This window comes from Heterodontus francisci, chromosome 41 (assembly GCF_036365525.1).
Source record: "Heterodontus francisci isolate sHetFra1 chromosome 41, sHetFra1.hap1, whole genome shotgun sequence".
Classification (NCBI taxonomy): Eukaryota; Metazoa; Chordata; class Chondrichthyes; order Heterodontiformes; family Heterodontidae; genus Heterodontus; species Heterodontus francisci.
The window spans coordinates 14,265,610-14,279,732 of record NC_090411.1 but is presented as its reverse complement, the minus strand read 5'-3'; the positions used below and the strand labels follow the sequence as shown (position 1 = coordinate 14,279,732).

The window sequence follows — 14,123 nt, the reverse complement described above, 5'->3', positions numbered from 1 at the left end:
ATTCCTCCACCAGTGCTATTTGAAGGTTTAAAGAACATACAGGGTCGTTGTTGGTTGATTTCTTCTGGCTGTTGCTTGGATTCTACAAGTGTTTGGTGCTTTCTATCATGGTTTAAAGTTGTAAAAGCCTACAGGGCGTGGTGTAGCAGGTGCTGAAGGAGTTATTGCCAACTTCAAGGCTTCTGCACAAACCAGTTGCTCCCAGACATGGTGCAGTAGGAATACAACATGAAAGGGTGAATGAACTGAGGCCATGCAGAGTAGGAAAAGCTTCTGGAAGGAGGAGGAGGAGAAGGGATCTCAGCAGGAGGCCATATCCACCCGGAGTTTTCAGGGAGCAATTCTCCTACCTGACCCTCAGTGAGGAACAGTGCGTCAGATGTCTTCGCTTCACTAAGTAGTCCTCACTGAAGTCTGCTGCAGCCACAACTGCAACCTCAAAGCAGGACAAGGACAGCATCGCCAATGGTCGTGGTCATAACTTTTATGCGTCTGGAACCTTCCAGGCTGGAGCTGGAGATATCTACAACACCTCGCAGTTCGCCATCCACTGTTGTGCAAGATGCCATCCACTATTCAATGAGTGTTAACTATATTTCATTCTCTCTTGTGGTACGATCTCAGGGACCCCCCACCTGCCAAGAATGAGGCATATTAATTTTGTCATATGAACATTGATTTTAAACTGTTGCTGGAGTGGAGATGACTTGTTTGAAGATCACCAGACACTGGTCTGGAAGGACATTTGCATACTAAGAGACACTGCTTGTGGAGACAGACTATTCCCTGCTCCAATTAAGCCACAATGGATTTTGATCACCAGACATTGAAGGTGTAAGGAAGCACATTCCAGGCCCTGCTAAGATGATACAATCCACAGAGCCAGGACTGGTTAAACCAGCTGGTCACATGACGGACTGGCTGGTCCAGGTTTTTTGAACTAGCCACAGGACAGTTTGAATCCAGAAGGTAGTGTGCAACTGAAACTTAAACAAGCAAGTCTCTCACCTGACTGTCTCTCTCTCTCTCGCTTTCTCCCCAAGCACCGGACCCACAGAAGGCACGTAAACCTCAAGAGAGAAAAGACTCCGACATCGAAACAAGTTGAAGCATGAACTGGGCCCCAACAAATTGCAAAACTTACCGGCAACCAAAGATTCCACATTGAACTTAAAGGACTGTAACTACCAGATATTGCCTCAAACTTTTCCCCTTTATTCCTTCTACTTTTTTCTGTCTCTATCTGCATGTATGTTTATCACGTGTGCATGCTAACATGGTCATGTCGCATATTCATAGTCATCAACCGGATTAGAGTTTAAGATTAATAAACTTCTACCTTTCTTGTTTAAACCTAAGGAAACCTGTCTGATTTCTTTGCCTTACAATTGGAGCAGCAAACAAGGATTCACTAACGGGGAGCTAAAAAAGGGTTTTGAAATGAAACCCTGTTACGGTTAAACCAGGCAAAGGCTGAGAGAGAACCCCCAGACCCCTTTCTCACCTGGTCATAACAGCTGGTTAACATGAAAAATATGAGATATGAACCCCCAGACCAATTTAAAGAGTTGCACAATAAGATTTCACATTTTAAGACTTTTATTTAACTAAACTAAAAGAAATCACCATTAACTAATTGTAAGTAGCTGATACTCCAAATTACAAAGAAAGGTGCGTTTTTATTTTAAATAACAGTTGAAAACCTCACACCACACTTATATGTTACACAGTCCTCCCTGATGGTGAAGTATTTATGGTTAAAAGTCCCAAACACCTCCCAGTTGCAATGGGTTGGATCTCCCAGACCTTTTCAAAAATCAAACACCCCTTCACTCACTTCTTCGAGCACTTTCGACCTGGACGTCTGTGAATAAGGCAAGTCCTGGTGATCCTGCTAGTTTTCCCTTTTTCCCCAAAATTTGACTTTCAAAACAGGTTCAAGTTTTCGCAGCCTTTTGCTGTCTCAGGTTTCTGAGAGCAGCTGTCTCACCTTTCTCTCTCTTAAGGCTGCCACCGCTGTTTGTAGCCCTTACAGCCTGCTCTCAGGCTGTAACCGCTGGGTTCTCTTCTAACTGCCTCTCTGCCTTCAGGAAATCTGTTAAATTTATCTGGACTCAAAAGTCAATAGCTTATTGTCCTATTCCAATATGCAAAGTCCAGAAGTCTGGTTTCACAGAGCCACCTGCGCCTTCCATTGTTCCCGAGTGTTAACTAAAGGCCGGCTACCCAACCCGAACCCAACGATGTGTTGGATTCAGGTCGGGTCAGGTTGCACTTCCGGGTCCGGCATTTGGGCTCGGGTCAGACGCGCTCTATCACAGGTAAGTGGCTCCAATGTTAATTTAATTTTTGGACTAGAAAGGTGGTTTTGTTACAGTTATTTTAAGCTTGTGCAGATCAGCAACAAAGTGAAAAACGAAGGTAAGTTAACTGATGGTCGGGTCGGGTCGGGTCAGGTCGGGCGCAAGAAAAAATAGAAGGACGCGGGCCGGGTCAGGCTCGGGTTGGATGTGGTTCTGTCGAGCTCGGGTCGGGTTTTTTTTGTTTGCAGACCCGAGCAGGCCTTTAGTGTTAACAACTGCCTGGTACATTTGCATCTTCAGAATCACTGACTCCTTGTTTACAATCCATAAGTCTGGGAAGGTGAAACCTATTGTTCCTCATGTGTTACTCCTGCAGTCTCTTGTTTTCAAAAAGAAGTCTTTGATCTATCTTGTCCTTTAGCAGAGTGGATGTGAAGTCACCTGACCCTCCAGACTCAATCTTAAACTTTAAAAAAAAATCACACTTTATAAAAACATAATTATGTTACAACATCCAGTGTTCATAACACTTGCTAGAGAGAAGTAGGCAGAGCAGGCATGCAGCGTCGCTAGAATTGCAGGCTTCCCCCATGGTGCCAGTGATTGCACGCACCTCGCTTTGCAGGCATCGCATGCCAACTCTGCCCTACACTGGAACTGAAAGAGATTTCACTCCATCAGCATTTAGCTGGTGTGTGACCAAAGCAGTGAATCATGCAGGTCAATGCCCAGTACCCTAACAGCAGTCATGATATCTTCATTCTCCGCAGTCAATTGCGCCAGCTGCATTTGAGCCACCCTGGCAAACCAAAGGGTGACTATTGGGCAAGGAGTGCTATCCACTGACTGATAACTCCAGCCTGTAACGTCCTACACACTCGCGTGTAGGCAGACAACGAAAGCCATGTTGCCACATAAAATGTGTTAGAGCAAAGCACTGGCATGCTGAAACAACGCTCCCACTGCCTGCACCGCAGTGGTGGAGCCCCGCAGTACTCAGAAAGTGGCTTCAAGACTAGTGATGGTCTGCTGCACGCTGCACAACCTCGCCTTCATGAGGCTACACATGAGGAGGAGGAGGAGACAATCTACACAGCCCCTTTCTGGGGCATGAGGAGGAGGAGGCAATCTACACAGCCCCTTTCTGGGGCATGAGGAGGAGGAGGCAATCTACACAGCCCCTTTCTGGGGCATGAGGAGGAGGAGGCAATCTACACAGCCCCTTTCTGGGGCATGAGGAGGAGGAGGCAATCTACACAGCCCCTTTCTGGGGCATGAGGAGGAGGAGGCAATCTACACAGCCCCTTTCTGGGGCATGAGGAGGAGGAGGCAATCTACACAGTCCCTTTCTGGGGCATGAGGAGGAGGAGGCAATCTACACAGCCCCTTTCTGGGGCATGAGGAGGAGGAGGAGGCAATCTACACAGCCCCTTTCTGGGGCATGAGGAGGCAATCTACACAGCCCCTTTCTGGGGCATGAGGAGGAGGAGGCAATCTACACAGCCCCTTTCTGGGGCATGAGGAGGAGGAGGCAATCTACACAGCCCCTTCTGGCTGGGCTGTCTGTTAAGAACTCATCTGAATGCAACACCAGTCACCGACAGTCCCACACCTTACTTTCCCCTCTGTCACTGACCATCACAGTGCCCACTTGACCATAATGTAAAAACAAAAGCCAGCATAAAATAAACATCCCAAACCAAATTTATAAATGAAAATATGCCATATTACATACAAAGGTGCATTTCCTTCGTGCCTAACTTCCATGTGACTTTGCCTGTCCTAGTTCTCCACGGCTGGTGGAAGGCTGCCGACTTTCAGTCGCCTTGGAGGTCGACCTCGAGCAGCTCCAGGGCCGAGAAGGCTTGGCTGCGGACTGCACCATCTCAGCATAGGCGGCAGCAGTTAAGTGCTCCATGGAACACTGCTCTCCCCTGGGCGACGCCTCAGCAATCGTAGTAATGTTGGACGACAGATTGTAGGATTGCTGTGACACCCAGCCAGGCCCTGAGCACACTGGCATCCAGAGGCGATGATGGCAGCAGTCTGTTGTTGCACTGTAGCACTCAGACATTGGGTGGCCGCTGCTTGTGCTGCAATGGAAGTTGAGACATTGCCCATCAGAGGCTGCATCATGGTTGGGTCCACAAATGTGCCAGTGGAGTTGGCTGTCACTTTCATGCTGGAAAGGATGAGCTTTGAGCAAAGTACTGTGTTGCGTTGTTCATTGACATTGAAAGCAGGCTTTCTGACAATGCACCAAGCATTTCAATTGTGCATCCCCATCTTCTGTAAGCTGCCCCATTGAAGTCCTCAGCAGCAAAACTCGTGTGCAACCTCATCCTGGCACCTACATTGTTCATGCCCCATGCTCTGACAGCAGGTCACGTGTCCCCTGCGTCTCACCACGTGCAGATCTCTCCCTCTATGTTATCCTGTAAATTACATGGTGCACCAGTATCTAAGCTGGTGGCTGCGAATGTGAAACCAAGTGATGTTGTGTCTTCATCATCACTGTCACCTTGCTGTCCACCTGCTGCCTGGCCAGGTTACACTTCGGGGGTATCTGAAAGGAGTAAAGCACAAGGCTAAGTTTCTGGTGCAGGGAAAGGGGGGCGGGGACGAGGGAAGTAAGAGCTACATGCTTATCCGACCTGCCACTTGTAAATCAGAAGAGTGTGTGGGTTCCAGGGGAGGTGGGATGAGCAGGAGGGTGAGGCACAAGGATACCGTCATCTTCCATGGTCTTAGCCCCGCCGCTAGACATGGCCTCAGCAATGGCTGTCCCAATAATGACCAGCACCATCTCCTCCATGGGGGTTAGAATATGCAGCCATGCCTGTATCACTCGGGTTAGCTCCTGAAGTCCCTGGTTATACGCCACCTGATCCTGCAAGAGAGGGAGGTTTGTCAGTGAGAGTCATGTAATCTGTTTGGGTGATATGGCTGTCATGGTTGAATAGCTGGCAGTGTATGCAAGCTGTGAGATATAGACGTGAGGTTTGCGGCCATGTTAAGCATATCAGGGTGCGGTGGAGCACACGAATGTCAGGGGATAAGTCCTAATTGATAGAGATTGTTGGAAGGTGAGTGATGGGGATGTTGTGAATTGAACAGTATGAGAAGCTAGTGGTGCAGTTGGTAGGATATGGCATTTGAAGATGCATTTGCTGACCCTGGCCGCTCGTGTGAGGTCATTGAATTTATTGCAGCACTGCGTCCAGGTCCTTAGTGCTTCACTCCTGGCATTGACCTCCAGATTGAAAGTAATTGGCAAAAGAAGCAAAAGCGACATGAGGAAAAACTTTTTCATGCAGCGAGTGGTTAAGGTCTGGAATGCACAGCCTGAGAATGCGGTGGAGGCAGGTTCAATCGAGGCATTCAAAAGGGAATTAGACTGTTATCTGAAAAGGGAGAATGTACAGGGTTATGGGGTGAAGGCAGGGGTGAATTGCTCGTTCGGAGAGCCAGCGCAGACACGATGGGCTGAATGGCCTCCTTCTGTGCTACAACATTTCTGTGAAAAGGCAGTGGAAACAGAGTCTTTTGGTCTCCTTATTTAAGGAAATGTGTAAACGCGTTGGAGGTGATTCAGAGGTGGTTTACTAGATTGATAACTGGAATGAGCGGGTTGTCTTATGAGGAAAGGTTGGGCAGACTGGACTTATTTTCACTGGAGTTTAGAAGAGTGAGGGGAGACTTGATTGAAGTATATAAGATCCTGAGTGGTCTTGACAGGGTGAATGTGGAGAGGCTGTATCCTCTTGTGGGTGAGTCCAGAACTAGGAGGCACTGTCTTAAAATTAGGGGTTGCCCTTTTTGGACAGAGCCGAGGAGAAACTTTTTTCTCTCAGAGGGTTGTGCGACTTTGGAATTCTCTGCCTCAGAAGGTGATGGAGGCGAGGTCATTGAATATTTTTAAGGTGGAGGTAGATTGATTCCCTTGCCTAACAAGAATCTAAGATTAGCGGGGGTAGATAGAAGTGTGGAATTCAAGACACAATCGGATCAGCCATGATCTTATTGAATGGCAGTGCAGGCTCCAGGGGCCGAATGGCCTACTTCTACGCCTAATTCATTAAGGCAGAGGTAGATTCTTGATAAGCGAGGGGGTGAAAGGTTATTGGGGGTAGGCGGGAATGTGGAGTCGAGGTTACAATCAGATCAGTCATGATCTTATTGAATGGTGGAGCAGGCTCGAGGGGCCTACTCCTGCTCTGAATTCGGATGATCGTATGAAGCAGTCATGGTAGGTGCTGTCACCCTCAGCATAACTGAAAGATTAAAGCATCAGACCCGAGAGCACATCATTGAACAGGGCCCTCAGAGAAAATTCACCAGCAGCCCTCAAGATATCCACATGATTACACCAGACGCTTTGGCCTGGATATTTGACTTAGATATTGATATTTGATTTGGTTTTTTTTTACACACGAAAGAGGACGAAGGCTTGAGAGCAAAGGCAGGTAAAAGGAGTCAAGGTACAGCTTGGATATGATTTTGCTGATGGTTGAGCAGACTCAAGGGGCTGAATGGCCTCGCTGACGTTGCTAATGTTTCTCAGCAAGTCCCAGCCTTTCACTGAGACTCGCAGCTTCTGCTCTCCCCGCCTGGGTTCACTGTGGAGCTCGGTAGCCCTTGCAGCAGCCTCAGGCCCAGCTGTCTCTGGGACTCTGATCCACCTCAGCGATTTCGAAATCCTGAGCCGGTCGCGCTTTTTTGTCGCTCCTCCTCCGCCGGGGCCTCCTGTCCTGCGCGGGCCGACGTCCCCCTCCCCCACGCTGCGAACGGCCATGGCGGATTCCTCGCTGGACGACATCATTCGGAGACGCGGGCTGCGGGTGAAAGGCAGGTAAGGAGGGCGGGCCCGGGGTGCGAGGCCCAGTGGAACGGGAGGCCGGTGCTCGGGGATCGGGCCCGGTTCCCGCGGCTCCGCTCTCGGCCGCCGCTGAAAAACGGAAGTTTTGCCTCGCGCTGCGCAACCAAACTCCTTCGCCGGGGCGCCCCGCCCACCTTCTGAGTATTGATTGGCTGCCGGCTGTGGAAACGGCTTCCTGATTGGCTGCTGTTCTTGTCAATCCGGTTGACCATTAAGTGTGGTTGTAAAGGGTGGGGGAGGCGAGCGCGGCCCCGGGTTTTCGTGCCTCAAGGCCCCGGGTTTACCTCCTGTCGCCCGGCCGCATTCACTCCACCTTCCCCCGCCGATTGAATTCCTCGTCTCCTGCCCGTAATTGGCAAATGCGCCGCCTTATTGGCTACGAGCACCTGTCACTCAAATTCGGTGGTGGTGGGGGGTGTTCAGTTACCCGGAGTAGGTTTGTTATTGTTTCCTGGGCCCTGAAAACCCCACACACCCCATGCGCTGTATACCACACACCGGGTCGAATGCCGCACTCACCCGGGGCCCTGTGCTCTGAGTATCGCACTTATAGAAACATGGAAAATCGGAGCAGGAGTAGGCTATTCGGCCCTTCGAGCCTGCTCCGCCATTCTTTATGATCATGGCTGATCATCCAACTCAGTAACCTGTTCCCGCTTTTGCCCCATATCCTTTGATCCCTTTGGACCCAAGAGCTATATATAACTCCTTCTACAAAGCATACAATGTTTTGGCCTCAACTGCTTTCTGTGGTAGCGAATTCCACAGGCTCACCACTCTCTGGGTGAAGTAATTTCTCCTCATCTCAGTCCTGAAAGGTTTACCCCGTATCCTTAGACTATGACCCCTGGTTCTGGACTCCCCCACCATCGGGAACATCCTTCCTGCATCTACCCTGTCAAGTCCTGTTAGAATTTTATAGGTTTCTATGAGATCCCCCCTCACTCTTCTGAACTCCAGCGAATATAATCCTAACCGACTCAATCTCTCCTCATACGTCAGTCCTGCCATCCCAGGAATCAGTCTGGTAAACCTTCGCTGCACTCCCTCTATAGCAAGAACATCCTTCCTCAGATAAGGAGACCAAAACTGCACACAATATTTCATGGCCTCACCAAGGCCCTGTACAATTGCAGCAAGACATCCCTGCTACTGTACTCGAATCCTCACTGTGAAGGCCAACATACCATTTGCCTTTTTTACCGCCTGTTGCACCTGCATGCTTACCTTAAGCGACTTGTGTACGAGAACACCCAGGTCACGTTGCATTTTCCCCTCTCTCAGTTTATAGCCGTTCAGATAATCTGCCTTCCTGTTTTTGCTACCAAAGTGGATAACCTCACATTTATCCACATTATACTGCATCTGCCATGCATTAGCCCACTCACTCAACTTGTTCAAATCACCCTGAAGCCTCTCTGCATCTTCCTCACAACTCACCCTCCCACCCAGTTTTGTGCATCTGCAAATTTGGAGATATTACATTTAGTTCCCTCATCTAAATCATTAATATATATTGTGAATAGCTGGGGTCCTCGCACTGATCCATGTGGTACTCCACTAGTCACTGCCTGCCATTCGGAAAAAGACCCATTTATCCCTACTCTTTGTTTCCTGTCTGCCAACCAATTTTCTATCCATCGCAATACACTACCCCCAATCCCATGCGCTTTAATTTTACACGCTAATCTCTTATGTGGGACTTTGTCGAAAGCCTTCTGAAAGTCCAAATAAACCACATCCACTGGCTCCCCCTCGTCAACTCTACTAGCTACATCCTCAAAGAGTTTTAGTAGATTTGTCAAGCATGATTTCCCTTTCGTAAATCCATGCTGACTCTGTCCGATTCTACCACTGTTCTCTAAGTGCTCTGCTATAAAATCTTTGATAACGGACTCTAGAATTTTCCCCACTACTGACGTCAGGCTGACTGGTCTATAATTCCCTGCTTTCTCTCTACCTCCCTTTTTAAATAGTGGGGTTACATTAGCTACCCTCCAATCTGTTGGAACTGTTCCAGAGTCTATAGAATCTTGAAAGATGATCAGCAATGCATCCACTATTTCTAGGGCCACTTCCTTAAGTACTCTGGGATGCAGACCATCAGGCCCTGGGGATTTATCGGACTTTAATCCCATCAATTTCCCCAACACCATTTCTCTACTAATACTGATTACCTTCAGTTCTTCTCTCTCACTAAACCCTGTGTTCCTCCAAATTTCTGGTCCTCATTTGTGAAGACAGAACCAAAGTATGCATTTAGTTGGTCAGCCATTTCTTTGTTCCCCATGATAAATTCCCCTGTTTCTGACTGTAAGGGACCTACATTTGTCTTCACCAATCTTTTTCTCTTCATATACCGATAGAAACTTTTACAGTCAGTTTTTATGTTCCCCACCAGCTTGTTCTCGAACTATATTTTCCCCTTCTTAATCAATCCCTTGATCCTCCTTTGCTGAATTCTAAACTGCTCCCAATCCTCAGGTCTGTTGTTTTTTCTGGCAAATTTATATGCCTCTTCCTTGGATCTAATGCTATCTCTAATTTCCCTTGTAAGCCATGGTTTGACTACCTTTCCCGTTTTACTTCTGCGCCAAACAGGAATAAACAATTGTTGCAGTTCATCCATGCGTCTTTAAATGTTTGCCATTGCCTATCCACCGTCATCCCTTTAAGTAACGTTTCCCAATCCATCATAGCCAACTCGCACCTCATAGCTTCGTAGTTTCCTTTACTGAGATTCAGGACCCTAGTCTCAGAATCAGCTATGTCACTCCCCATCTTGAAGAAGAATTCTATCATATTATGGCCGCTCATTCCCAAGGGGTCTCGCACAACTAAATTGTCAATTATTCCCCTCTCATTGCACAATACCCAGTCTAGGATGGCCTGTTCTCTAGTTGGTTCCTCAATGTATTGGTCCAGAAAACCATCCCATATACACTCCAAGAATTCCTCCTCCATGGAATTGTGACTAATTTGATTTGCCCAATCTATATGCAGATTAAGGTCACCCATAATTACAGATGTTCTTTTATCGCACGCGTCTCTAATTTCCTGTTTAATGCCATTCCCAACATCACCACTACAGTTTGGGGGTCTATATACAATCCCCACTAATGTTTTTTGCCCCTTAGTGTTTCTCAGCTCTACCCATACAGATTCCACATTGTCAGAGCTAATATCTTTCCTCACTATTGCGTTAATTTCCTCTTTAACCAGCAATGCAGCTCCACCGCCTTTTTCTTTTTGTCTGTCCTTCCTAAATACTGAATACCCCTGGATGTTCATTTCCCATCCCTGGTCACCTTGCAGCCATGTCTCCGTAATCCCGACTATATCATACCCGTTTACATCTATTTGCGCGATTAATTCATCCACTTTATTGTGAATTCTCTGCGCATTAAGGTACAAAGCCTTAAAGCTTGTCTTTTTAACATTACTTGTCCCCTTCCCACTATTTTTCACTGTGGCCCTGTTTGATTCTGGCCCTTGATTTCTCTGCCTATCACTTTTCTTATTCCCCTTAATGTCTTTTGTTCTTGTCTTTGATCTCAGCTCCTCTGACTCCTTGCGAAAGTTCCCATCCCCCTGCCATTTTAGTTTAAACCTTCCCAACCACTCTAGCAAATATTCCCCCTAGGACATCAGTCCCGGTCCTGCCCAGGTGTAACCCGTCCAGTTTGTACTGGTCCCACCTCCTGCAGAACTGGTCCCAATGTCCCAGGAATCTAAAACCCTCCCCCTCACACCTCTCTTCAGCCATGTATTCATCCGATATATCCTGCTATTTCTACTCTGACTAGCACGTGACACTGGTAGTAATCCTGAGATCACTACCTTTGAGGTCCTGAATGCCGCACTCACCCTGTGCCCTGAATACCTCACTCTTCCAGGACCCTGTACCCTGCATGCCGCTGTCACCCCGGGCCCTGAATACCACACTCATGCTAGGATCTGTGCCCTGAATGCTGCACTCCCCCCGAGCTCTGAATGCTGCACTCACCCTGGGCCCCGAATGCTGCACTTACCCAGAATTATGTGCCCTTAAATTTGCACTCTTCCAGGGCTGTGTGCCCTGAAAACCGCATTTACCCCGTGCCCTGAGTGCTGCACTCACCCCGAGCCCTGTGCCCTCAATACCACACTCACCACGGGCACTGTGCACTGTACACTGCACTGGGCCCTGTGCCCTGTATACCGCCCTGTGCCCTGTATACCGCCCTGTGCCCTGTATACCGCCCTGGGCCCTGTGCCCTGCATGCCGCACTCGCCCTGTGCCCTGCATGCCGCACTCGCCCTGTGCCCTGCATGCCGCACTCGCCCTGTGCCCTGCATACCGCACTCGCCCTGTGCCCTGCATACCGCACTCGCCCTGTGCCCTGCATACCGCACTCACCTTGGGCCCTGTGCCCTGCATACCGCATTCACCTTGGGCCCTGTATACTGCACTCACCTTGGGCCCTGTGCCCTGCATACCGCACTCCCCTTGGGCCCTGGGCCCTGTACACTGCACTCACCCTGTGCCCTGTACACTGCACTCACCCTGTGCCCTGAACACTGCACTCACCCTGTGCCCTGTACACTGCATTCACCCTGTACACTGCACTAACCCTGTGTCCTGAACACTGCTCTCAGCCTGTGCCCCGTATACCGCACTCACCCTGGGCCCTGTATACCGCACTCACCCTGGGCCCTGTATACCGCACTCACCCTGTGCCCTGTATACTACACTGTGCCCTGTATACGGCACTCACCCTGTGCCCTGTATACTGCATTCACCCAGTGCCCTGCACTCACCCAGTGCCCTGTATACCTCACTGGGCCCTGTGCCCTGTATGCCGCACTCGCCCTGTGCCCTGTATACCGCACTCACCCTGTGCCCTGCGTACCGCACTCACCCTGGGCCCTGTATACCTCACTCACCCTGGGCCCTGCTCCCTGAATACCACACTTTTCCAGAACCATATATGCTGCATTTGCCCTGGACCCAATACTCTATACTGCACTATACACTGACAGACCTGTCCTCACCAATTCTGTAATCCAGTGTTTTGGGTGTTGTAATAGTGTGAAAATATTATCCACCTGCCCACTGACTGTAATGATCGGTGCTGTCAGTATCTAGAGCAGTGGTGAGTGACCTGTTAGAGCTGGGGTGGCTTTGCCAGGTTTGTTTTTGATGTTGATGGATGGTTTATTTGTGCTGCTTGTTTTATTGCAGACCAGCACCGAGTACCAGGCCAGTTGTTGGTAGCATTAAGTCACGGATTGGAGATCAGTATGTAAACTTGAGCACGAGCTGGCCCGTCGCCGGCTTTCAACGGACTTTTGATGCACGGCAGAAGATTGGCATCACAGACGCTCGGCAACGGTTAACTATGAGAGACGCTCGAGAACGCCTGGGACAGAAAGGCATGCGCTCGAAAATAACTGGGGGCGCCTCGAAAGTTCTGGACGCACGTGAAATGATCAATTCGAGGAAGGGCCAGGATGGAAGTGAGAAAGGGATGGCGGTGAAAAAAGTTTTGGATGCGCGGGAGCGGCTGAGCGCCAGGAGAAGTGTTCCGGCTGCAGCCACGGCTCTAACAGAAGGAACCGTCAACACAGGAGGCAGGATAACCAAAACATTCCAAGTCTCACAGGTGGAAACCTTTAACCTGCGACCTCGGTATATTTAGCACAGAAACGTTTACTGTGTCAGTCCATCTCTTACCATGTGTTGTATTCCGTACATGGTTGTCGATGCTGCTGGTCTCACCGGAGAGGCCGGCGACCATGCTGTCGATCTAGCTGGAGAGGCCCTGTGACTGGTCTTTCCTGTGTCCCAGTGTAAAATGATCCAGGGATCACAGAGCTGCACTGCTGCATGCCAGCCCTCTGGTCCCTTGCTGAGCTCCTCCTCTCTTTACCGCTGGATTTAATTTTGGATCAGAAATCCTCTCCAAAGGTCCTTGTGATTCTGGAAAAAATGTTTTAAAATAGCAATAGTAAAAGTGTTGCTGGCGTCACTGCCTACCAGTTGCAGGCGATTGAGCAATATGCACAGCAAGGTACATCTCCTCTGGAGATTGAGGAAGAACCAGGGGCTGCAGGCGTTAGAATCTTCCCAAAAGCTTCTGATTTTGGGGTAATATCAGTGGGAGAAATTAGGAGAGCAAACATTACCCGATATTAAATAAGGAGAACAGAACAAACCAGGTAACTACTAATCGGAGACTTTAACTTCAGTAATTAGAGAATTGGTAGAATCCACTGCTGTGGACTGAGTAAAGTGTGGAAAGGTGTAAGTTGATTTGGGAGAGTGGGCATGGTTAGGGAAAGGTAAGCCATGTTAACTGATAGATATGCAGTTATAGAATCAGGGGGAAGAGTAGAATTTGAACTAAGCCCATTAAAAGAGAGCCCTGCAAACATTTCACGCAGGGAGGTGGATGTGGGGTGCACTGCGCTAGACGGACAGAGGAGTTTAAAAGGGAGAGGGAACGGTGTTACGGAACGTGGAGAGAGGGCAGGAAATTAGATTGGAGTTATGGGGTGGAATATTACCACCCTTGAAGAATTTCTGAGGGTCAGGACCAAAAGTGGCCGCCCGCTTGCGTGATCTTACTGGAGCAGCCAGTTAAGAGGCCACCTCCTGGAGAACCACTTAATGTTAGTGGACGGGTCAGGCACATGGCTGGCTCAGTGGGAGGGCCCACAGCGTTATTCTGCCGGCAGCCGCACTTGGAGAGGTGTGTGTTGCTGCATCAGGCAGGAGATCGCTGAGGTGCCCTCAGAGGACGTATATTTGCGGCCACAGCTGCCGGGCCATCATTGTGGAGGGAATCTCCTCTCCACCTGCTGGTCTGCAGCCGCCGCCGTCCCCGGGTGGCAGAAGTGGCTCTGGTGGGACGGTAAATATAGGAGGACTTGCAAGCCACCTCCAGCATCCACAGGAC

The 14,123-nt window shown here is 49.2% G+C and overlaps 1 protein-coding gene and 1 long non-coding RNA gene across 2 annotated transcripts in view; one reads left to right on the top strand and one right to left on the bottom strand.

The window, feature by feature from the left end:
- Positions 1-3,989: 3,989 nt before the first annotated feature.
- On the bottom strand, positions 3,990-7,387 carry LOC137353261 (uncharacterized). The gene is made up of 2 exons (XR_010969831.1): positions 4,958-7,387; positions 3,990-4,869 (listed from the first exon to the last, which is right to left on the bottom strand). It is a non-coding gene; the product is annotated as an uncharacterized lncRNA (long non-coding RNA).
- The window catches only part of poldip3 (polymerase (DNA-directed), delta interacting protein 3), a 35,257-nt gene continuing 28,179 nt past the window's right edge, over positions 7,046-14,123 (top strand). Inside the window, exons 1-2 of the mRNA XM_068019336.1 lie at positions 7,046-7,155; positions 12,407-12,827. Of these exons, the coding sequence (XP_067875437.1) occupies positions 7,097-7,155; positions 12,407-12,827 (480 nt within the window). The 5' untranslated portion in view covers positions 7,046-7,096. The remainder of the gene's footprint in view (positions 7,156-12,406; positions 12,828-14,123) is intronic.